The sequence below is a fragment of the Carcharhinus amblyrhynchos genome, chromosome 3, assembly GCF_965287045.1.
Source record: "Carcharhinus amblyrhynchos chromosome 3, sCarAmb.v2.hapA, whole genome shotgun sequence".
In the NCBI taxonomy this organism is placed as follows: Eukaryota; Metazoa; Chordata; class Chondrichthyes; order Carcharhiniformes; family Carcharhinidae; genus Carcharhinus; species Carcharhinus amblyrhynchos.
In genome coordinates, this window is record NC_137326.1 from 58,875,472 (window position 1) to 58,901,141 (window position 25,670).

Sequence of the window (25,670 nt, forward strand, 5' to 3'; positions counted from 1 at the left end):
GCTCTGCTTCAGACACAGTCCCACCTCTGAAAACCTTTTTAATACCTGATCCAGATAGCTGAGGTGTTCCTCCTCAGTCCTCTCTGTGATCAAGATGTCATCCAAGTATAGAATCTCTTCAGTGCAGAAGGAGGCCATTTGGCCCATCGAATCTGCACCGTGTAACCCATGTTTTCCCTGTTAGTCCCTCTGGCACAAAGGGGCAATTTAGCACAGCCAATCCGTAATCCACACATCTTTGGGAGGAAACCAGAGCACCCAGAGGAATCTCTCACATACACGGAGAGAATGTGCAAATTCCACACCAACAGCCTGAGGCTGGAATTGAACCCAGGTCCCTGGTGCTGCGAGGCAGCCATGCTAACCACTGTGCCACCATGCCATCCAAGTAGTTTGCTACATGAGGAATGCCTTCTAAGAGATTGTCTATTATTGTTCAACAAATTGCCGGACTGGAAGACACCTCAAAACTAAATGACTGTAGCGTGTCAATTTAACATACTGCTTAGAGTGCCCATTGGGCACACTATGTCAAGTTTTAAGAATGTCCTGTCTCCAGTAAGAGTTGAAAACAGATCTTCCACCCTAGTTAATGGATGAGCATCTAAATTTGGAAACCCACTTACTGTTGAGGTTGCAATCTCCACATTTGCGCACTGTACCATCATTTTTAAGGACAAGAACAATTGGTGCTGCCGAACAAGAAAACAAAGGTTAATGATTCCAAGCCTTTGCGGCTGTACCATCTCCTCCTCCACTTTACTTTTCATGGATTTTACATAGATTTTACATAGATAGATGCTACTTTCAATTGGGTGTCAATTCCTCTGTATCAATGGGGTAAACTGGGCAATATATCCAGCTTCCCAAAGTGTTCGTTCTAACATTGTTTTCTTCAGTATTCTTGCCTGCCACCCCTCAAATGATGTAAGGATAGTTTTGTCATTTCTGCCAATTAAAAAAGTTAATTAGTTGCTTAACAAATGTCAAACCAGCATAAAGACAGCTTTTCCTTCATTGGGTAATGTCCGGCTTTTAAACAGGAGATTTCAAAAACAATTTGCAAAAGAATCAAGATGAAAGTTTGGCACCAATTTTATGGTCTCTAAACTTAAGGAATTTTTGTTTGGTTAAAAGTGGAACCTAACCAGAAAAGTGTTGGCCTGTTTGTGCAACAGACATTGATGCCGTTCCATTTGAGACACTGTATGCTCTTCTTGCCTCTCAGTCACAACAATATTATTGCCTATGAAAGGGTACAGAAGCACTGGTCTGAGCTTAAAATAGTGAGTAGAAGTGACATTACTGGCAGCCATTTCCATGCCATGCAAAATTTCTAGAGCCTTCTTAAAAGTCAGTGTGGCTTCACTTAACAACCAACACTTTATACTGTCTTCATTAATGCTGCAGACTAATCTATCCCTGAGCATATCTTCCAAAACTGCTTCAAGCTCACAATGTTTTGAGAGCTGACATTATTCTGCCATAAAATTATCAACCGATTGATCTGCCTCCCGAAAATGACTGAAACTTGAATCTTTGGAGAGGCTTTGGACTGTGGTGATTTTGAACAGTTGCAACTAAATCTGCAAATGGAATATCCCCTGGCTTCCATGGTGCGACCAGATTCCTCATCAATTTGTAGGTCTTTGCCCCACATGCACACATTGACCATTGCTTCGCCTCATCTGCTATTCTATTTGCAAAAAAGTGTTGAAACCTCTCCACATATTCAGCCTACACCTTGCTTCTCTTATCAAATTTGCTGTTGGTTGCATAGCCATTAAGATCCTGCTGATCCTAGTGCTCGACCACTGCTATGATGCAAACTAGCTACTCACTGTACACAACCTCGTGTTGCTGCATTTAACATCGGAAAAAATGTTTTTATCTTCACCATTTCTTCCTCATTGTCAAAAGATATGGTAACTTGAACTCATAGTAAAGGTAGTTGAACAAGTTGTCAAGAAAACAATCTTTTTTAAATAATAGCAAAATTTACAAACAGCAATAACTCAGCAACAGTAGGAACTACAAAAACAGGAGCAAATAGTACACAGGTTTTGTTTGCAGAACACTCTCTTGCAGACCCCAAATCCTGACAAAACCTGCAGTGCTGAAGACGTCACTTGTGCATATGCAAACCACTAAAAGACACTGGTGATACATTTACGTAGATAGATACTACTATCAATTGGGTATCAATTCCTCCGTGTAAACTGGGCAATATATCCAGCTTCCCAAAGTGTTTGTTCTGACATTGCTTTCTTCAGTATTCTTGCTTGCCGCCTCTCAAATGGTGTAAGGACAGTTTTGTCATTTCTGCCAATTAAAAAAGCTTATTAGTTGCTTAACAAATGTCAAACCAGCATAAAGACAGCTTTTCCTTCATTGGGTAATGTCCGGCTTTTAAACAGGAGAATTCAAAAACAATTTGCAAAAGAATCAAGATGAAAGTTTGGCACCAATTTTATGGTCTCAAAACTTAAGGAATTTTTGTTTGGTTAAAAGTGGAACCTAACCAGAAAAGTGTTGGCTTGTTTGTGCAACAGATGTTGATGCCGTTCCATTTGGGACACTGTATGCTCTTCTTGCCTCTCAGTCACAACAATATTATTGCCTATGAAAGGTTACAGAAGCCAGCAACCATGATTATTCTGGCTATAAGGAAAACAGTGACAACAATTCCGTAAGCTTTCGAATATTCATGGAAAAGGACGAATGTTGTCCTAGGATAAAAGTGCTAAATTGGGGGAAGGCTAACCACAGCCAGATTAGGCAGGATTTGGAGGCTGTTGTTTGGGAGAAACTATTTGAGGGTAAATCCACATTTCATAGAATCATAGAAACCTTACAGTGCAGAAGGGAGCCATTTGGACCATTAAGTCTGCACTGAAAACAATCCCACCCAGGCCCTATCCCCATAACCCCACATATTTATCCTGCTAATCCCTCTAACATACATATCCCAGGACACTAAGGGGCAATTTAGCATGACCAATCAACCTATCCCACACATCTTTGGACTGTGGGAGGAAACCGGAGCACCCAGAGGAAACCCACGCAGACATGGGAGAATATGCAAATTCCATACAGACAGTAACCCAAGCCAGGAATCAAACCCAGGTCCTGGAGCTGTGAGGCAGCAATGCTAACCACTGCGCCATCCTGCTGCTTCTCATTTGGCATGTGGGAGTCTTTTAAGGAGCAGTTAATTGGCGTGTAGGACAGGCATGTGTCTCCGGAAAAAAAGAACAGGAAAGGCAGGATTTGGGAACCATGGATGACCAGGGAAATTGCAAGTCTAATCAAAAAGAAAAAGGATGCATACAGGAGGTCTAGGCAACTAAAAATAGATGAAGCACTTGAAGAATACAGGGAAAGTAGAAAAGAGTTCAAACAGGAAGATAGGAGGGCAAAAATGAGTCATGAAATGTTCTTGGCTGGCATGATTAAGGAGAATCCCAAGGCATTATATATATATATTAGGAACAAAAGGTAACGAGAGAAAGAGTTGGTCCACTCAAGGACAAAGGAGGGAAATTATGCATAGAACCAAAGTGGGTGAGATCCTCAATGAATACTTTGTATCGGTATTCACAAAAAAGGAAACATTGATTGGTGGTGTCTCAGAGGGATACGTAAACCCTTTAGAACAAGTCATTATTATGAGGGAGGAAGTGTTAGGTGTATTAAAAAGCATTAAGGTAGACAAATCCCCAGAACCAGATGGCATCTATCCCAGATTACTGAGGGAGGCTTGCTGGGCCTCTAACAGAAATCTTTGTTTCCTCATTGGCCACAAGTCAGGTCCCAGAGCATTGGAAGGTAGCCAATGTTCTCCCATTATTTAAAAAGGGGAGCAAGGATAACCCGGGTAATTATAGGCCAGTATGCTTGATGTTGGTGATAGTGAGATTGTTGGAGAAGATTTGGAACCGAATGGTCTTATTAGCAACAAACAGCATGGTTTAGAATGAGGGAGGTCATGCCTCACTAATCTAATTGAGTATTTTGAGGATTCACAAGGAAGGGCGGTGGATGTTGTCTACTTGGACTTTAGTAAAGCATTTGACAAGGTCCCTCATGACAGGCTGGTGCAAAAAATTAAATCACACAGGACCAGGCTTGAACTAGCTAGATGGATTCAGAACTGACTTGGCCAGAGAAGACAGAGGATAGCAGTGGAAGGATATTTGTCTGAATGGAGTTCTGTAAATATAGGTGTTCTGCAGGGATCCGTGCTGAGACTTCTGCTGTTTGTAATATATATAAATGACTTAGAAAATAATATAGCTGGTCTGATTAGCAAGTTTGTGGATGATACTAAGATTGTTGAAGTTGTGGATAATGATGAAGATTATCAGAGAGTACAGCAGGATATAGATAGGGTGGAAAATTGGGCGGAGAAATGGCAGATGGAATTTAATCCAGACAAATGCGAGGTGATGCATTTTGGTAGGTCCAATTCAAGTGGGAACTATAAAACAAATGGCAGAACCATCAGGAGCAAAGGCACACAAAGATCTGGCCATGCAGGTCCCCAGATCCTTAGAAGTGGCAGCACAAATGGAAAAGGTGTTAAAGAAAACATATGGCATGTTTGCCTTCATTGGACGGGGCATTGAGTATGAAAGTTGGCAAATAAAGTTATAGTTATATAAAACATTGATTAGGCCACATTTGAAATACTGTGTCCAATTCTGGTCACCACACTACCAGACGGATGTGGAGGCTTTGGAGAGGGTCCAGAAAAGATTTACCAAGATGTTGCCTGGTAAGGAGGGTATTAGCTATGAGGAGAGATTGAGTAAACTGGGACCAAAAGAGAAAATGTTGGAAAATCTCAGCAGGTCTGGCAGCATCTGTAAGAAGAAAAAAGAGCTGACGTTTCGAGTCCACATGACCCTTTGTCAAAGCTAAAAGGCACAGAAAGTGGGATACGTTTATAATGAGGGAATGAAAGATGAGTCATAGCCATAGAAACCAGGGGAAAAGACTGCTAATAGCTGTCCACAGAGAGAATAAAGGGTGAGAATGGCACTCTACCTGTCAGCAGAATTAGAAATTCATTGGTCAACTGAACCCAGAGATTCTTTCCCCCATTGCCTAGGAACCTTACCTACGCAAATCTGGTAGATTCAAAGGTCACCCCTAACACTTGCAGTCCTGAGAAGTAGAAGAATCATTTTCTTTGGTTTGTTTTCTATCCCCAGTGGAGGATGAGTTGCAGATATTCATTACAGCTAAAAGCTGATTCCTTCTAGTCATTTTACAGCTTAGGACTAGGCAGCTGAAGGCATGGCTTGGTTGACTGTAGCTGCTTGGCTATAAGAGGGTATACTCCCAATGCTTCATTGTTCCAAAAGTATGTGGTCTGTCTAATTAAACTTATTTCCCATTATGCCAAGGGGTAAATTGCTTGTCAGCCAAAGCTAACAAGAAAATACCAAAATACAGTACTTGTTCAAAAATGATTATATATGTGCTTATACAGACAATGGGTGTGATTCTCCCATTTCAACCCACTGTTTTTTTGGTGGGTCGGTTTGGTGATGCGCTGATTCGCAGGATTCGTGCTTGTGTTCACAACACATGCGCATCTCCCACTGCTGGAGAACAGGCACGGTCGGGACCATACTGGAAACCAGTGGGAAGACCAGATAAGTGATTTTAATCTATTTGTAATGTAATTTAAATGTGATTATTGGGCCCGGGATTGAATTCTCCGGGCCCAATAGCATCTCCCACCTTGCCAGGAGTATTTCACTCCGGCAGGGTATTGAGTAGCTCCCCACTTTCGAAGAACTAGTGGGAGACCCCGCTAGAGTGAAGGGAGAGAAATTGGAACCCCCCAGGGGTTGGGTAGTGGGGGGTAGTGCCATCCTGGGCATGGGCACCCTAACACTGCCAGCCTGTACTGCCTAGCACTGCCCAAGGGGCAAAGTACCTAAGCCCAAGAAGCACCTTGGCACTACCCACCTGGCATCGGGCAGTGCAAGGGTGTGGGGCCTTTCGTGGACAGGGTTTGGGGCGATCGGTTGGGGGGGGTGTTCTAACTGCCACTCTGCATGGGAATCGATCGAGGCAGGAGAGAGGACAATGATTGAGGTGATCTGGGGGGTGGTCTGCCTCGGTGGGGTGGTCTTCCTCCCATGGGGGGAGGGTCTGCCGGAGTAGGGTGACTGGAGGGAGGATCTCACTGCTGGGGGGATGCTGGAGATCAGGGCATTCCAGGATAGAGGGGTGTCGGGGCTAGCCTGGGAATGATTGTGCAGGCTGCGATCGGGCCATGGGGGAGTGAGCAGCAGTGCAGGCTGACAGACTGGGACCAAAGCACATGTGCAGGGGCCGGAACAGTCAGATTCTGGAGTGAATAGGTATCCTCCCTCCAAACTTTTAATAATATTCACGATTGTGACATCTGCAGCACACAGAGTGCGGAGATTCGAGTGTGAACTCCCACTGACAAACAATCGTGAATTACACCATTTTTCTCACCAATTCAGCACTTGGAATTTTTTTTGAGAATCACCCCCAATATCTTCGTACGATATATAACTGAGGCAAACTGTTATAACTTTAAAATATATATAAGGCATACAGTGGTCCCTTTTTAAACTAATCTACTTGTTTTAATGGTCTGTAACCCCTGCTACAGATGTTAATATCCGCGATGAAATAGGGCATTTATAGAACACCTTTAACATAGTAAAATGTCCCTAAGGCTTCGCAGGAAAATAGTCCATCTACAAATGCAGCATGACCTGAATAATATCCAAGCTTGAGCTGACCAGTGACAAATAACATTCATGCCACACAAATTCCAGGCAATGACCATTGCTTAATCCCCTATTCCTGGGGGTTACCCTTGACCAGAAGATGAACTGGACTACAATGGCTACAAGAGCAGGTAGGAGAGAGTTTAGGGATGAAATTTTACAGTTTAGGACTAGGCAGCTGAAGGCATGGCTACCAGTGGTGGAGAGATTAAAATATGAGATGCATAGAATAGGAGAACAGAATTCACGGAGTGTCGTACAGCTGGAGGAATTTGCAGATATTGAGAGAAGCGAGGCCATTGAGGGATTTTAGTACAAGGATGATCATTTTAAATCCAAAGCTTAGTCAACTGGGAGCCAGTATAGGTCAGCGAACACAGGAGTGATGGGTGAACAGAATTTGGTGCAAGTTAGATTACCAGTAGCAGAAATGTTGATGGGATTAAGTTTAGAGGTTGGAAGTTAGGCTGTTGGCTAAGAGAACGTTGAAATGGTAAAGTCTGCAGGTAACAAAAACATGGATGATGGTTTCAGCAGTGGATGGGTTGAGGCAGTGATGGAGATGTGTTGTACCACACTGAGAGATCCAGCCCATTTTGAACGTTGAGTAGCATTAATCTGAAGGCACTATATTGTCTATCCTAAATGGATGCCCCAGTGCAATTCCCCAGTGTACTGCCACAAAATGCCCCAGTGCAATTTGTGGCAGTCTAGCCCCACAAAAATAAGCTTCTCACTTAACTTGAAGAGCCTCTGATTCTTCTGCACCGAATGTTGAGTTTTATTCATAAGAGTGTCCCAGCAGCCACACAGACCTTAAATAGCTTTGGGGTTCTCTGCAGGTCACAGGATCCTGGTTTAAATGTATTCATGAGGCTCCTGCCTGAGTCAGAGGGGTACCACAGTCACCTATGAAATCAATGGAAAAAGCAACAGGACATAATTCCATAATGCTAGGATTCTAACCCAGTTTCTACTGCATTGATGAAGTTAAGACTCACATTTACCCTTTCCAACTGCTTGTTCAAAAATAACTGAGGAATGGACCAAGAGCATTAAACAGTTTTTTAAAAATTCTTTTACAGGATGTGGGCACCACTGGTTAAACCTGCATTTATTGTCCATCTCTAAATACCCTTGAGAAAATGTTGGTGAGCCACCTCTTGAACCACTGCAGCTCTCATGGTGTAGGTTCATAGTGTTGTGAGGAAGGAAGTTCCACAATTTGACACAGCAACAGTGGTCCTGAATGGCTTAAAGTGCAAAAAGAGGGATAAGTTTCAGATGACATTCACAGATCTTCTGCAGAAACTTTTCAAAGTCTTTAAAGGATCATGCACCAATGAGCTCCTCTTGACCGAATCTACTTGAAGTGAAAGTGCAATACTGAATCTCATTATTGCAACAATAACAGATGCTGTAATGACTTCATTGTTTCTCTTCAAAATAAACAGTATTCATATTAATGTGACTGCTATGTTGACTAGTTCATTTTCTACATTGTACAAACCAGTAGATACTCAATGTTTAATTGCACTGATTGAATACTTTTGCTACTTTGTCGAGAATTTTATTGACTTTTTTGTGAAAATAATGGCAAGTTGCAGATGAGGCTTATTTTCACTAATATTCATGACTGTAAAAGCTTTGTTTACTTGTGTGCAGTTGCTTATAGACTTCCTGTGTTCCAGGTTGATACTGCTATTGCAGAGGAAACACGGAAGGCTGTCAGTGAAGAGGAAGCAAAGGCCTCAGTAAAGGCAGATCTAGCCCAGTCGATTGCTGATGATGCTCAAAAAGATTTAGATGAGGCACTCCCTGCTTTGGATGCAGCTTTAGCCAGTCTGAAGTCCCTGAACAAAAACGACGTTACAGAGGTGAACTCCTGGCATTTTTCTTTCCAATTATTTCCAATTTACTCAGTAGATTTTTCCTATAGCTTTTAGTTATGATGTACCTTGTCTTGCGAAACAAATGAGTAATTGTTATCATCCAGAAAGCCAGTTGATGAAGGCTAGAACTGGAGCCTATCCCAACAGATTTTTACAGGCATTTATGAGGTATGTGGACAATCAGAGTCCTCATAACCCAATAACCACAATTTCATTCTGTGTCTGTTTATTTTGTACACGTCAGTCTTCCAGTTACTGTCCTTCACTTACACAATTAATGTGTAGTTAACATCCATGGATGAAGCAGACTGACCGCTAGGTTTAGGGTTAAAGTTTATTTGAAATGTAGCAACATTATACATCTTAAATATTAATAAATGCATCTCCATTTACTATACGTGTCAAATCACCCTTCACAGATATTTTCTCCCTCACTAATCAAACCAGTTGCCTTGTGGATGTTTTTTCCCTGTTAGGTATTATTCTTCCTCCTGCAACATCTTCTCAAAAGCTACTCTATTCTCTTCACTAAGAGAGCTATCCAAAGTCCAGGACAAAAATCCACTGAGACTTCTGTAGGAAGAATCGAGATAATGGAAACCAGGAACTGTGCCACAATCCTCACCCAGGCTCCACTCTGCTCCAATTCCTTCAATAGCCACATCCACTTTCTCCAGCATATTGTTTTCCCCTTTTTGTATTTCCCACACAGTCCATTATCCCCAACCTGAAAACCATTCCAAAGGTGATATGTGAGCGTGGGTAGACCAATTTCCATCAGATCTCCTTCTGTCTTTCTCATCTTGTCTTGTGCATTTTATGAGATTTTGCCTAATATTATTACAAAGTGTGGAATTTTTTTGGATCTTTTGAGGACAGGCTTGGAGGCAGGGGAAGGGGGAACAATGGGGAATATCATGACAAATGATGTTGTATGGGAAGTCAAGTATCTTCATGTCACATTCAGATTTCCTAAGGGGAAGATGACATGCTGGAGAACAACATGCCTCAGTGTGGTGAGAAGGGGATCAAGGCAGTTAATTTCCACTTGAAATCAATTTTAAGAGATATTTTGAATTTTCCAGAAGTGCATAGGAACAAAGGAGCTTCAGTGCCTTGAAATCCTCTCCAATCAATCCCAAAGTCTCCTACTCCATTGATGTCAGGAAAACTGAGAAGGAGACCCTATTGACCAGTTTTGGCCCTTTGCATTATAGGATTTATACTCCTTCAGAAGAAACATGAATAATGTTTGGTACTTGACAAAGACATGCACAGCATCTAAACTGGTAACAAATCAGCTATCCATGCTAAGGCACGTGTCTCCTGCATCTGACCATTTTGGAGCAATCTTGCTCCATTTAACACTGATGAAGTGTCCATTGACCTGGATGCAGTCATGCCACTGACAGCATATGCTACTATCTGACCCCACTGCTTCTGAACAGATAGATGCTCTCTTTCCAGGTACATTTCTCTCACGTGCCACATAGGCCTCTAAGGGAAACATGAGGTGGAATTCTCCCAAAAACATCTTAGTATTGAATTCGTGGGAAAACTGGAGTGTTTTGGTTGGTTGGAATGGTTGGGGAGGCCATACTGTGGGGGTCTTGAGCTGGCCAGCAATAAAGCAGGTCATCAAACATGGAGGCTGACAGCTTGGGGCCACTACGCATGCGCAGAGGCCCAGTGATTTCAGTTTCTCCAATGTGAATAGGCCCATCCCCTTGAAATGTAATGATAAATTTATGGCTGGTGGCCACTGCATTACACAAAGTGTGGGAGATTCAAGTGTGAACTCTCACTGAAAAAAAACAGCATGACATGCTGGGAGAACAACATGCCTCGGTATGGTGAGAAGGTGATCAAGGTAGTTAATTTCCACTTGAAATCCCCAATTGCTGACCTCCATCCTGCCTTCATCAATACCCATGCAGAAGAACAGCAGGACCCCCCCCCCAGCCCCACTGATTGCCCCTAAGCCCTGACCCCATCAGGCCCTGCCCCCATAAGCCCCACCCCCTTGGCACTTCCTGAGGCTGGGTGGGCAATGCCAAGGTGCCCTCTGGGCATGGGCACTTTGCCCCTTGGGCACTGCCAGGGTGCCTATTCCTGAGGGCACCACCCCCCATCGCCCAACCTTTTGGGGGGCCAAGATTGCCCCCCCTTCACTCCAGCAGGTTCAGGCCATGAGTTCCCCGAAAGTGGGGAGCTGGTCTGAACCCTACTGGAGTGAAATACTCCTGATGGGGTGAGAGATGCTAGTGGGCCCTGACAACTCAGTCCCAGCCTGCTAATCACATTAAAATGACATTAAAATAAAATGTAAAGTACCTACATGGTGTCTCTGCTGGTTTGCAGTGCGAATCAGACAGTGCCAGAAATCCAACACTGGGAGATGCATGTGTGGCAGGAATGCCTGCGTGAATCCTGCGCATGCCCAAATGTGAGACTATCTCACCATGCTGTGTTACAAAATTAGCATAGAGGGGTGGGAGAATCGCCCCCAAAGTGTGGATCATTCACCTTCACTAAATGAATAAGATAATTCACCTGCTTGCAGCACTGTAGCCAGGCTCTACAGTTGACCACATGGTTGCTGACCTCCTCTGTGACCTCGGTCCAAGGTTCAAGGACCTTATGAGCTACACCCCAGCGTGTTCAAGGAGGTAGCGATAACTGTTGTTATCTTTCAAAATTCTATAGATTTCTGGAAAGGTTTCTGCAGACTGGAAAGTAGCAAATGTAACCACACTAATTAAGAAGCAAGGGAGAGACAAAACATAGAACTACAGATCTGTTAACTTTATGTTAGTTGTATGGAAAATGTTATAATTTCTTTCAAGGATGTGATAACTAGACACTGGGAAAATAGTTACATGCTTTGGCAGAGTGAACATCAGTTTATGAAAGGGAAATCATGGTTGACAAACTTGTTAAGAGTTCATTGAGGATGTTACTGGAAGCATTGATAAAGGAGAACGAGTGAATGTGGTATATATGGATTTTCAGAAAGATGAGGACTGGAATTTTCTGGCCATTATGCCTCTGGGATTCTCTGCTGCTGCTGCAGTGAATGGCGATTTGGCTGAGAACCAAGTTGTCCCTTCTCACTTGCATTACCAGCTGGAAAATTCTGACCAATGCCCAAAACACCAGTAAACAAAAATGGAACTGGGGCTAATTTACTGGTATGGATGGAGAATCAGTTAACAAACAGAAAACAGAGAATAGGAATAAACCAATCATTCTCAGGGGGCGGGCTGTTACTAGTGGGGTACTGCAAGCATCAGTGCTGGCAAAGCAGGCTTGATGGGCAGAATGGCCCACTGCTGCTATGTACCAAGATCTCCAAGTAGCCTGGAGGAATAACTGCAGGGAGACATCACTGAACACTGGGCAACCTGGGTTATCCTTCTGCCATGTGTGAGACACCTTCTTCCTCAGGCCTCAAGTGTGGTTAATGTTGATGGCAGCAAAGTTGTTTGATTCAGCAGAGATATTCAAAGAGTACAAACAGACTCCTTCAGCAGTGTTCTGTCACCTCTGCTTCCTGACTAGTCAATCCCCAATCTGCTGGCAGTTAATTGACCAGCCACCATAAAATGGCTTCTGCCTAATTGTAAATTTTGCAAGCAACAATGATTCTAGGCCCATGACAGGACTTCAGATCTACCTGCAAAATGTAGCTCATATTATTACTGATAGTAATACAGATTTGGTGCTTATATTGGGCAGAATTTTGCACTTTGTGCATAGAGTGTTGACTGAGGTAAGAAAACTGGGGTATAGCTCTCCAGCTGTGCAGCCATGTTTTCTCACCAGATTGTTTGGCATTTTGTGCACAGACAATCTTGGGGAGTGGCTTTCATCATCACACTGGAGAGACAGGGCCTGAGAGAGCCAGAGACCAGGGTGCCCTGATTTGCATTAAAGCAGCTCCCCCCCACCAACAACTTCCAAGCACCTGGACAACTTCCTCATCTCCCCACGCACCTGGGCAATCCCCTTCCTCCCATCGACTCACTGGGGTAATTCCTCCCTCTACCTCTCGCCCTTAATGCCATGGGACAATCACCTTCCCTCACACCAGGACATCCCACCCTCAAGCACAGTGGCATTACACCCCCCCACCTCCCCCCACAAGCATTGGACCAATCCTCCAACAAGAACCAGGGCAAATCTCCCCAGCGCACATAAGGGGATTTGCCAACCTATGGAGTTCCTGGAAGGCCCATCCCTGGCACAGTCCCCTGCCCAAGCATATCCTACTCTCCCCAGGGCTGTACTTACCTTTGCATCCCTGGCAGGTTCCCCTGGGCTGCTTCATGTTTTTAAATACCTGTTGTAAACCTCACCAACTTGATAGGGGAACTATTTTGGAAAATCACAGAACGAGATCTTGTTGCTGAGATTCTCGTTTAATTAGTCTCATGAGATTTTCTGCTGACGTTGCCATTTTTGCCTGTGGTGAACACTGGCAGAAAATCCCCCTAATTCTCTTTCCAATTTCTCTCCTTTCTCTTCTGGAGGTACTGGCTGCTCTCTGTGAAGGTGCAGTACCATTGTAAACCTCCCAAGTGACTGAAATTTACTTAGGTCTTTGCAGCGAATGCCAGCAAACTATCCAAGTCTAGTTCTATACTGAGTGTCCACATACTTGCGTATCCTGAACAGTTGATTGTTCCTATTCCAGGGCTGTTTGGAGTGGCCTCAACAAGCCCAAGTTGAAATCAGCTCGTCATGGGACCTTCATTATCTGTGTGGTTGAGAAAAATTATTCTAAAGTGAATGGAACAATAAAGTAATTCTTGAAATTATTTAAACAATTGCTATTGTGATGTGATAATATTAGAGCAGAAATCTACCCCAGGAGATAATTCTGTAAATCCCTCCCCTTTACCATTAAACTGGATAAATATTTGGATCTTATTTCCAATGGTAATCTTTAAAATAATACATTCATGCACTTTCTACTGCTGTTAATGGCAGGAAGGTAACCTTCTATATTAGGATGTTCTAGATTAAATGTTCCATGAGAACCTCTTGAACTAAACTTGAAGGGCAGAAGTTTAATTGCCAAGGATGAAAATGGGTTTGGGAAGGGAAAATTCAATGCCAGCATGCAGATACCCAATATGATCTGGACATGATCCTGCTCATTTCCAGGTTTTACCTGAGTGCATTCCCAGGCAAGTAGGAGATGTATGTGGAGCTGTCCGGTCAGTTATTTAAATATGCATTTAACATTTCAGGTTGATGAGCCTTCATCCTTCCCAGCATTTGTTGTTTTTATTTCAAGTTCCCAGCATCTATGACATTTTGCTTTTGTAAATAATGATAATGTGTTTTCAAAAGTTTGGGCCTGTGGTGATCATTTTACTTGTACTGTGCACACAGGTTCGAGGCATGCAACGTCCTCCTGTTGGTGTGAAGTTGGTGATTGAAGCAGTCTGTATTATGAAGGGAATTAAGCCAAAGAAAGTTGCAGGAGAAAAACCAGGCACTAAAATCGATGACTATTGGGAACCAGGAAAAGGGCTTTTGCAGGATCCAGCCAAGTTCTTGGAGAGCTTGTTCAAATATGATAAGGTAATTGTTTGTATCCTATTCTTTATGCAGTTGGCTCTGCTGTCTTCATCTTGAATTTAGCTTAACTCCAACTAGGAAAACACAATTTTCCAACTGGAAATAATCCAGGAAAATGGAATGGATGCAAGCCTTGAATAAAAAGACTAAATTTAGCCACTTTGAGTGCTTTCAAAATTCCACATTCAACCTATGTGGAATTCACAGGTAGGAAGTATTGCTATATACGCATTGAGCTTGGTGGAAGCAAAGATTGCCTTTGAATAAAAATTTGGTGGGTTGGTGGTTGGAAAGGCAATCCCTATCATTGTAATTGTGAATAAACCTCTGTAGTTTTCTGTGATTTATGGGATGATATGTGCTCTTATTTTTTAGCGCTCTGGTATAGAGTTAAGCCAACCTGGAGAGAAATATAATGGGACAAACTGTGTCTTTTAATGTCATAGTTACATACATCACAGCACCAGGGTCTGGTAGACAAAATGAATGAGACAGCCCAGTACTAGGATTTTCCATTGTGCATTAAAGTCATAGGGAACATACAAATAAAAAATAAAATTTATTTATTAGTCACAAGTAGGCTTACATTCAGACTGCAATTAAGTTATTGTGAAAATCCCCTAGTCGCCACACTCCAGTCCCTTTGTGGGTACATTAAGGGAGATTTCAGCACGGCCAATCCACCTAACCTGCACATCTTTGGATTGTGGGAGGAAACCGGAGCACCTGGAGGAAACCCATGCACACGCAGGGAGAATGTGCAAACTGCACACAGACAGTGACCCAAGCCGGAAATCGAACCTAGGTCCCTGGCACTGTGAGGCAGCAGTGATAATCATGTGCCACCGTGCTCCCCAATATTTTTACAAGATTTATGTAACCATTTAAAAGCAGACTTTAGTCACAAAATCACAGAATTGTTACAGCACAGGAGGCCATTCGACTTGTAATGTTTGTGCTGAATTACCTCCTCTTCATCATGACCTGTGCAGCATCTTCCTCCATGCTAAAAACAAATGCACACTATTCGTTTAATTCATTTAATGTCCCCTCCCTCCATGAGTAATCCCCTTTTAAGTCTGCAATTAGCTCCATTCCTCTTTTCACTACACTTTTATCATTTATATATCAATAGAGTCTCGAGAGTCTCTACAGGGTGTGAACTACAGCCAAATCCTCACTCAATACTCTTTTTGGCATTAGAAATTGAATACTGCACATAACATAACACAGGTTGTCCGTTCATCGCAATCCATGGATACTACAGAGCTAACAAAGCAATATCCACTTTACCATAATTATAATATAGTCATCAACAAATTCAGTATTGAATTCAGGTGAAACCTCACAGAATGATTAGAATGTGGAACTCACTACCATAAGGAACAATTAAATGCATAGACGTGTTTAAAGAAAAGCTGGACAAGTGCATGTAGAAGGTAGAAACTGAAAGTTATGTTGATAAGATGAGTTGAAGTAAAGTGGGAGGAAGCTCGTATGGAGCATAAACACCAGTAAGAAGTCTCACAACACCAGGTTAAAGTCCAACAGTTTATTTGGTAGTAAACACCACTAGCTTTTAGAGCACTGCTCCTTCATCAGGTGATGGGGCTAGTGGTGTTTACTACCAAATAAACCTGTTGGACTTTAACCTGGTGTTGTGAGACTTCTTACTGTGTCTATCCCAGTCCAACGCCGGCATCTCCACATCATGCATAAACACCAGCACAGACCAATTGGGCCAAATGGCTATGTTTTATCTAATTTTCCAGTCCTCTGATTCCGTGTGTTCTTACAATCACCTGCCATTACAGAACAATTATTTCCCTCCGTCTACTTCCTAAAAAACGCATAAATGGATGTTGTCACTGTTTCTACAGGAGATCTGGAAAACCCATTGAATTTCCAGACCTCTGTTTCTCCATATAGATATAATCTGTAACTGTCAGGCATTCTTATATCTTACCAGGATAACATTCCTGATTCTATAATCAAATCAATCCAACCATACATCGACAATGATGACTTCATGCCTGCTGCTATTGCCAAGGTTTCAAAAGCCTGTACTTCCATTTGCCAGTGGGTTCGGGCCATGCACAAGTACCATTTCATCGCTAAAGCTGTGGAACCTAAAAGGGTATGTACCATTACTTGTTTATCATTTTAAAGCTATACTCCAAATGTTTCAGGCAGGCTTCAGTATAAACTGATAGTAGATAAATGCTTTGTATTCTTGCCCCTTCAACATTCTTTCCTCTTCTGAAAACATTGACCTCCTATTGGCTAGTTTCTCAGGTGACAATTGCTTAATGGTGTCTCATCCAAGTGCATACAGATAGAATTAGAATTGGCAGCTTTTTTGATAATAGTAGCCTCAAAGTCAAGTCCAACCCATCTGAATCCAATGCTTATTGGGTCATTTGGTAGTAATCAAAAGGAAAAATCTTACCTGACTTCTTTGCCCTGCCTAGCCTAATCTAAAGGAACTGAGGATGGTTGTTATGCTCCAAATCCTGCCCCCAGTTGAAACCTACTACAAACACAGACCAGGGATTGATTTCAGTAGTTCTGTTGTTTATCTGGCTCAATAATACATTGAGTAGTGCATTCAGAGCCACTCAGAGTTGCCAGTGGATTATAAAATGTGTTGCATTCACATAAGGGGATGGATTTGCACTATTAATTGTAATTGACAACAATTCCTGCCTTAAACATACCTTATACTGAAGTAGCTAAATGAAAGTCAGTATGTATGGGAATATTGATTTGTGAGGTTTTTTTTGTTATTTTCTATCTACCATATTGTTATGATCCTATCCCAGATTCCCATGTTTTTGGTGATTTGTTAGGGTCCGATAATGTTTTGTTAAAAATAGATAAAGTTTGAGCTTTAAAATGCTTGGTCAGTGAATAAAATGCCAAGATTTTGAATAGACAAAAATAAACTTTACTATAAATGGTCAGAAAAATAAAACAAATTTAAGTATGAAATACACGTGAATTAACAAGCCAACTGTGGTCGAACACAACACTTGACACAAGAAATGGCAGATGCATCCTAGATAGAGTCCATGGATTTCTAAGTAGCCCACCCAGACGTCAGTAACAATCTCCTCAATGTCACTGAAACTCTAGGGGGAGATTTTCCGTCCCACCCACCACAGGAACTGTAGCAGGCAGGGGAGTGACCATGCAAAGGTCCGTTGACCTCGGGTGGGGTTTTCTGGTTTTGGGGCAAGCGGGGCCAGAAAATTCTTCCCTCTGTCTCTCTCACAAGGGATTCCAATCTTCTCTCGAAGATCTAACTTGGGAATTCTCTCCAAAAGTCACTCCAACCTGGATGGCCTTAATGACTCACCTCACAGGGTTTTAATCACTTGGATTCCTGAATATATACTCAAACTCCAATTTACAAGCACAACTTTAGCCCTTCAGTTGCTAAGCAGCACACTACTGCTCCAATGGGATACCTTTGCCCCAACAGCCCACAGCATTTAGTCACCAACATTCGGCTGCCTTCTTGGATCTTTTCCTGAGCCCTCTTCAATTATCAGGATTTTCCTTCAAGTCTCTTCATTTAAAGTCTGCTATGCATGGCCCTTTCTCTGTTTGATGCCTTTTTTCTTCAATCCTCTCCTTTTTAACTGAACTGGGACATGTTTGTTGTTCCTGTCCCCTCTGTGGGACTCTTCTTTTGTCTTCTCTCAATAGTAGTCTGTTCCCAGTCACCTGACCCAGACTTCTGCGCTTTTTTTTGTGTAGAGGTGCACTGGGCCCATAAATGTAAGAATGCAGAATTGCTCATGTGCAGCCCGCTCCTGGTCTGTGCATGCGCAAAAGCTCCAAAGAACGTTGGGAATTGAAGTTCCCAACTTCTACTCTCAATGAGAGTAAGTATGGTTTTCATAACAATTTTTTTATTCATTAATGGGATGTGGGCATTGCTGGCTAGGCAGCATTTATTGCTCATCCCTAATTGCCTTGGGAAGGTGAAGATGAGCTGCCTTCTTGAATCGCTGCATTCTTGGAGATGTAGGTACACCTCCAGTGTTCTTAGAGAGGGAGTTCCAGGACAAGGAATGGCAACTATTTCCAAGTTAGGATAATGAGTGACTTGGAGGGGTACTTCCAGTTGGTGGTGTTCCCAGGTATCTGCTGCTCTTGTTCTTCTAGATGGTAGTGGTTGTAGATTTGGAAAGTGAGTATGTAGGATAAAAGGCCAGATAAATTGTAATATTGCAACAATACCTGAGACATATATTTTACTAAAAGATTTGTGCAATTGTAAAACATAGTGTACTAGTAATAAATTGTTTACCTTCTTTACACAGCAAGCTCTTCGTGAAGCTCAGGAAGATCTGGATGCGACTCAGAAGATTCTAGAGGAAGCAAAAGGTCGCCTGGAAGATGTGGAACTGGGAATAGCTGCTCTTGAAGCAAAATACCTGGACTGTGTAACAAAGAAAGAAGAGCTAGAAAATAAGTGCGAACAGTGTGAGCAAAGACTAATCAGAGCTGATAAGGTAATAAGCGCTCAATTCTATTTTACACCCATTGAGTAGTGTGAGGAACTCTATCTTAAACATAGGCAAAGTCCAGTGCTGAAACAGTTCTTCAGCTTCTTGAGAATGTAAATTACCCACCTGCAGTATGTTAAAGCAGCAAAATGCTTCAGCGCTGAGCAATCTAATTGTATTCAACCAGTCCAATCATTGCAAAGCTTCTCTAGGGAAGCCACCTTACCTAGCTGTGCACTACTGGAGTCCTCATGGGCACATCTGCATGTTGCCTCTTGATGACATCATCCAAAGACACGCAAAAGGTTCCTTGCATAGGTTGATGACACCCAGCTCTCATTAATATATTCCCTTCCTGGTGTCAGACCTGTTTGTCCAATGTTCCTAAACATTGCAAATATTAAAGCTATACCTCTAGCTCCCACCGTAAACTTGCCATTATTTTACTATTCCTCCCAACCACTGTCTCAGATTCAACCAGTTCAATATCAATCTGTGACCTACGTCACCTGAGCTCAGCGTCCAAGTCATATCTTGTCCATCATAAACGCCGTCTACTTTCATTTCTATAACATTACCTTTTGAAGCTTCTGTCTCGGCCCAACTCTCCTGCTGAAACTTGATTTTGTGCATCGTGCTTTACGTCTTCTCCTGAAGTAAGCTTGATATTATAAAATTACTGTTAGGCAAGATAATACTCCTATCATTTCTGGACTCAGAAATCCATCTTGCTATTTACTGCAGTTCTTTGCCACAACTACAGAAGAATAAGGAACAATCCATTTGGCCCCTTGAGCCTGTTCTGCTATTTATTAGATATTGCCAAGTCCAAAATTATCTGTTCCCTGGTTGATTCCAGAATGTATTGTTCTAGCAAACTGTCCAAGATAAACTCTACTCTTGAGAACACATTCTCAAGGCTACCTTTGCCAATTTGATTTGTCCAATCTATCACCTACAATTTTTACAGCTCTTTTTTTACAAACCTGTATTCTTTGTTGATGTATACTCTACCCTATATTGTAGCTATTGTTAAACTGTGTACAAATTACTTATTTCCCTTGATATTTTTACTTCCCCACAAACTGATTCTGCATTTGGATCTTCTAAGCAAACAGCATTTCTCACTACCATACTGATGTCACCCTTTTTAAGAAGTCTCACAACACCAGGTTAAAGTCCAACAGGTTTATTTGGTAGCACAAGCTACTAGCTTTCGGAGCACTGCTCCTTCATCAGATAAGTGGGAGTTCTGTTCACAAACAGGGCATATAAAGACACAAACTCAATTTACAAAATAATGGTTGGAATGCGAGTCTTTACAGGTAATCAAGTCTTAAAGGTACAGACAATGTGAGCGGACAGAGAGTTAAGCACAGGTTAAAGAGATGAGTATTATCTCCAGCCAGGACAGTTAGTGAGATTTTGCAAGCCCAGGCAAGTCATGAGGGTTACAGATAGTGTGACATGAACCCAAGATCCTGGTTGAAGCCATCCTCATGTGTGCCGAACTTGGCTATCAGTTTCTGTAAAAAGTCTGACAACACCAGGTTTTAGTCCAAACGATTTATTTGATAATAGACTCACAAGCTTTCGAGGTTTCCCTCTTCGTCAGGTGAATGGAGAGTTCTGGCCTCAGACAGAGCATATAAAGCACAGACAGTTTAGAGATTACTGATTAGAATGCAAATCCTTACACCTAACCTGCTGTTCAAGACCTGAAGTGGCTGACAATGTGAGTGGAAGGAGCACTGATCACAGGTTACAGAGATGTGTATTGTCTCCAGACAGTACAGTAAGTGAGGTTTTGCAAACCCAGGCAAGTCACGGGGGTTACAGATAGTGCGACATGAACCCAAGATCCCTGTTGAGACCGTCCTCATGTGTGCGGAACTTGGCTATCAGTCTCTGTTCAGCGACTCTGCGCTGTCGTGTGTCGTGAAGGCCGCCTTGGAGAATGCTTACCCGAAGGTCAGAGGCTGAATGCCCGTGACCACTGAAGTGTTCGCCAACGGGAAGGGAACAGTCTTGCCTGGTGATTGTCGAGCGATGTTCATTCATCCGTTGTCGTAGCGTCTGCATGGTCTCCCCAATGTACCGTGCTTCAGGACATCCTTTCTTGCAACGTATCAGGTAGACAATGTTGGCTGAGTTGCAAGAGTATTTACCGTGTACCTGGTGGATGGTATTCTCACGTGTGATGATGGTATCCATGTTGATGATCCGGCATGTCTTGCAGAGGTTGCTGTGGCAGGGCTGTGTGGAATTGTGGTCACTGTTCTCCTGAAGACTGGGTAGTTTGCTGCAAACAATGGTCTGTTTGAGGTTGTGTGGTTGTCTGAAGGCAAGAAGTGGGGGTGTGGGGATAGCCCTGGCGAGATGTTCGTCTTCATCAATGATATGTTGAAGACTCCGGAGAAGATGTCGTAGCTTCTCCGCTCCGGGGAAGTACTGGACGAAGAAGGGTACTCTGTCCACTGTGTCCCGTGTTTGCCTTCTGAGGAGATTGGTGCGGTTTTTCGCTGTGGCGCATCGGAACTGTCGATCTATGAGTCGAGCACCATATCCTGTTCTTATGAGGGCATCTTTCAGGGTCTGGAGGTGTCTGTCACGATCCTCCTCATCTGAGCAAACCCTGTGTATACGGAGGGCTTGTCAATAGGGAATGGCTTCTTTAACAGGTTTAGGGTGGAAGCTGGAGAAGTGGAGCATTGTGAGGTTGTCTGTGGGCTTGCGGTACAGTGAGGTGCTGAGGTGACCGTCCTTAATGGAGATGCGTGTGTCCAAGAATGCAACTGATTCTGGGGAATAGTCCATGGTGAGTCTGATGGTGGGGTGGAATTTGTTGATATCATCATATAGTTGTTTCAGTGATTGTTCACCATGAGGCCAAAGGAAGAAAATGTCATCGATGTATCTAGTGTATAGCATTGGTTGAAGATTCTGTGCAGTGAAGAAGTCTTGTTCAAACCTGTGCATGAAGATGTTGGCATATTGAGGTGCAAATTTGGTCCCCATGGCTGTTCCATGTGTCTGGATGAAAAACTGGTTGTTGAAGGTGACCTCTGCAGGGAGGTCTATTGTCAACTTGTCGGACTACACACTTCAACCAGATGAAATCGAAGTTCTCAGCCGAGGGTTCAATTTCTGCCCCAACACCAAAATGGACCCCATCAGTCTTGCAGCGGACACAGAGGAATTCATCAGGCGAATGAGGCTGCGGGAGTTTTTCCACAAACCCCAAGAGGCCTACAGCGAACACAATGAGACAGCCGATGAACCAGAACAACCGACAGAGAGATCCGCAGTGCAACAAGCTAAGAGGAAGGAATCCAATTGGACTCCTCCGGAAGGCCGCTGCCCTCGACTGGACTTGTATGCCCAAACCATCAGGAGGTGCGTTAACACCAGATTCATCAACCGCACTCACAAGACAGCCCCGAACATCACCCAAGCACAACACAACGCCATCCACGCTCTCAAGACAAACTGCAACATTGTCATCAAACCAGCAGACAAAGGAGGGGCCATCGTCATACTGAACAGAACGGATTACTGTAAAGAAGTGTACCGACAACTAAACAATGAGGAACACGACAGACAGTTACCCACAGATCCGACCAAAGAACACACCCGTCAACTCAACAATCTGACCAAGACCTTTGATCCGGACCTTCAGAGCACCCTCCGTGCTCTCATTCCACGTACTCCCCGCATTGGAGATCTCTACTGCCTCCCAAAGATACACAAGGCAAACACACCTGGCCGTCCCATCGTATCGGGCAATGGGACTCTGTGTGATAACCTCTCCGGCTACGTCGAGGGCATCCTGAAACCCATTGTACAAAGAACCCCCAGCTTTTGTCGCGACACTACGGACTTCCTACTGAAACTCAGCACACATGGAGCAGTTGAACCAGGGACACTCCTCGTCACAATGGATGTCTCGGCGCTCTACACCAACATCCCCCACAACGATGGCATTGCTGCGACTGCCTCAGTACTCAATGCTGACAACTGCCAGTTTCCAGATGCAATTTTACAACTCATCCACTTTATCCTGGACCACAATGTCTTCACCTTCAACAACCAGTTTTTCATCCAGACACATGGAACAGCCATGGGGACCAAATTTGCACCTCAATATGCCAACATCTTCATGCACAGGTTCGAACAAGACTTCTTCACTGCACAGAATCTTCAACCGATGCTATACACTAGATACATCGATGACATTTTCTTCCTTTGGCCTCATGGTGAACAATCACTGAAACAACTATATGATGATATCAACAAATTCCACCCCACCATCAGACTCACCATGGACTATTCCCCAGAATCAGTTGCATTCTTGGACACACGCATCTCCATTAAGGACGGTCACCTCAGCACCTCACTGTACCGCAAGCCCACAGACAACCTCACAATGCTCCACTTCTCCAGCTTCCACCCTAAACCTGTTAAAGAAGCCATTCCCTATGGACAAGCCCTCCGTATACACAGGGTTTGCTCAGATGAGGAGGATCGTGACAGACACCTCCAGACCCTGAAAGATGCCCTCATAAGAACAGGATATGGTGCTCGACTCATAGATCGACAGTTCCGATGCGCCACAGCGAAAAACCGCACCGATCTCCTCAGAAGGCAAACACGGGACACAGTGGACAGAGTACCTCTCGTCGTCCAGTACTTCCCCGGAGCGGAGAAGCTACGACATCTTCTCCGGAGTCTTCAACATATCATTGATGAAGACGAACATCTCGCCAGGGCTATCCCCACACCCCCACTTCTTGCCTTCAGACAACCACACAACCTCAAACAGACCATTGTTTGCAGCAAACTACCCAGTCTTCAGGAGAACAGTGACCACAATTCCACACAACCCTGCCACAGCAACCTCTGCAAGACATGCCGGATCATCAACATGGATACCATCATCACACGTGAGGATACCATCCACCAGGTACACGGTAAATACTCTTGCAACTCGGCCAACATTGTCTACCTGATACGTTGCAAGAAAGGATGTCCTGAAGCATGGTACACTGGGGAGACCATGCAGACGCTACGACAACGGATGAATGAACATCGCTTGACAATCACCAGGCAAGACTGTTCCCTTCCCGTTGGCGAACACTTCAGCGGTCACGGGCATTCAGCCTCTGACCTTCGGGTAAGCATTCTCCAAGGCGGCCTTCATGACACACAACAGCGCAGAGTCGCTGAACAGAGACTGATAGCCAAGTTCCACACACATGAGGACGGTCTCAACAGGGATCTTGGGTTCATGTCGCACTATCTGTAACCCCCGTGACTTGCCTGGGTTTGCAAAACCTCACTTACTGTACTGTCTGGAGACAATACACATCTCTGTAACCTGTGATCAGTGCTCCTTCCACTCACATTGTCAGCCACTTCAGGTCTTGAACAGCAGGTTAGGTGTAAGGATTTGCATTCTAATCAGTAATCTCTAAACTGTCTGTGCTTTATATGCTCTGTCTGAGGCCAGAACTCTCCATTCACCTGACGAAGAGGGAAACCTCGAAAGCTTGTGAGTCTATTATCAAATAAATCGTTTGGACTAAAACCTGGTGTTGTCAGACTTTTTACTGTGTTTACGCCAGTCCAACGCCGGCATACCCACATCATATCAGTTTCTGCTCAGTGATTCTGCATTGTCGTGTGTCGTGAAGGCCACCTTGGAGAACGCTTACCTGAAGATCGATCTGCTGCAGATGAAGTGTGCCTGCCAGGCTTCATCTGCAGCTACAGGCCATTCTGACCTTAAATTTCTAGCATTTCCCAGCTCTGATGCAATAGATTTTGAGTGAGTGAAAAGCAGGAGGTTGGAAAGAAGAACAAGAAGAAAGGCTTATAACAGGAGAAATCAAATGACAAAATCTTTCATTGTACAAGGCCAAAAAGATTGACAATGGGATAAGTAATGAAGAAAGATGTATCTAGAGGAGGTGTGAATGACAAGATCCTGAATAGCTGCTTTTTGCAAGCGTAGTAAATAAGAGATAATAATGAGAGAAATAAGAGACAAATAATGCCAATTCAGCAAAACAAAAACAAAATGAGAACGGGGGCTATGACCTAGTTCAGAAGGCTGTAAATGGGATACTTTACAAAAGGGCAGAAATTAAAACAAATTAGAAAAATAATCAAGAAACTGGACAGTAATAAAATATTTATAGGATCAAGAGAAACCAGAATACACTAAGACCGGGAAGAATACTAAAACCTAAAATAGGGTGGATGTTGGTCAGAAGGTGTGTAAAAATCTGAAACCCACCCCCAAACTGTCAAGTTCTGGTTTTAATAGAGGCAGGTTGGGAGTGAAAACATAAGCAACTCACACACAGTTAGTTCATATTTAACTATTATAAAGAGGCTAAGTGCCTCATAATTAACACTTTTATTTAAAATAAAAACATAAAATGCTAGATAAACTCAGCAAATCTGGCAGCATCTGTGGAGAGGGAAACAGTTAATGTTTTGAGTCCATTTAGCCCTTCTACAGAACTGTTTTATTTAAACCTACCCAGTTAGATTTTTCAGCCCTTAATTAATCTGTCAGCTAAAATGAGGCAAGGACTGCTGAATCCAGAAAATAAGTCCTTTCTACTCACCTGCTAAATCCAGTTTACCTGCTTCAACCCCCATCAATCAGACATCCATCCATCCCTGACCTTTCCAATCTCTTTTCCAACTCTTCCAAACTCCCTTTCCTAACTCTTCCAATCACCCCTACCCCAAAAAACCCCTGATCTCATCTACCATTAATCTTTTGAATCTCCCTTCAAGGCCCTCCCAATGTAGCCTTGATCTTCCCCCGCCAGAACTCCAACCTCACTGATCCTTCCAATTTCCCTATTAGGCCTGCA

General features: G+C 43.3%; 1 protein-coding gene across 1 annotated transcript in view; it reads left to right on the forward strand.

The window, feature by feature from the left end:
* Window positions 1-25,670, forward strand: part of dnah1 (dynein, axonemal, heavy chain 1) — a 537,372-nt gene that overhangs the window by 386,833 nt on the left and 124,869 nt on the right. Inside the window, exons 55-58 of the mRNA XM_080184401.1 lie at window positions 8,474-8,659; window positions 14,075-14,266; window positions 16,233-16,400; window positions 18,595-18,786. Of these exons, the coding sequence (XP_080040527.1) occupies window positions 8,474-8,659; window positions 14,075-14,266; window positions 16,233-16,400; window positions 18,595-18,786 (738 nt within the window). The remainder of the gene's footprint in view (window positions 1-8,473; window positions 8,660-14,074; window positions 14,267-16,232; window positions 16,401-18,594; window positions 18,787-25,670) is intronic.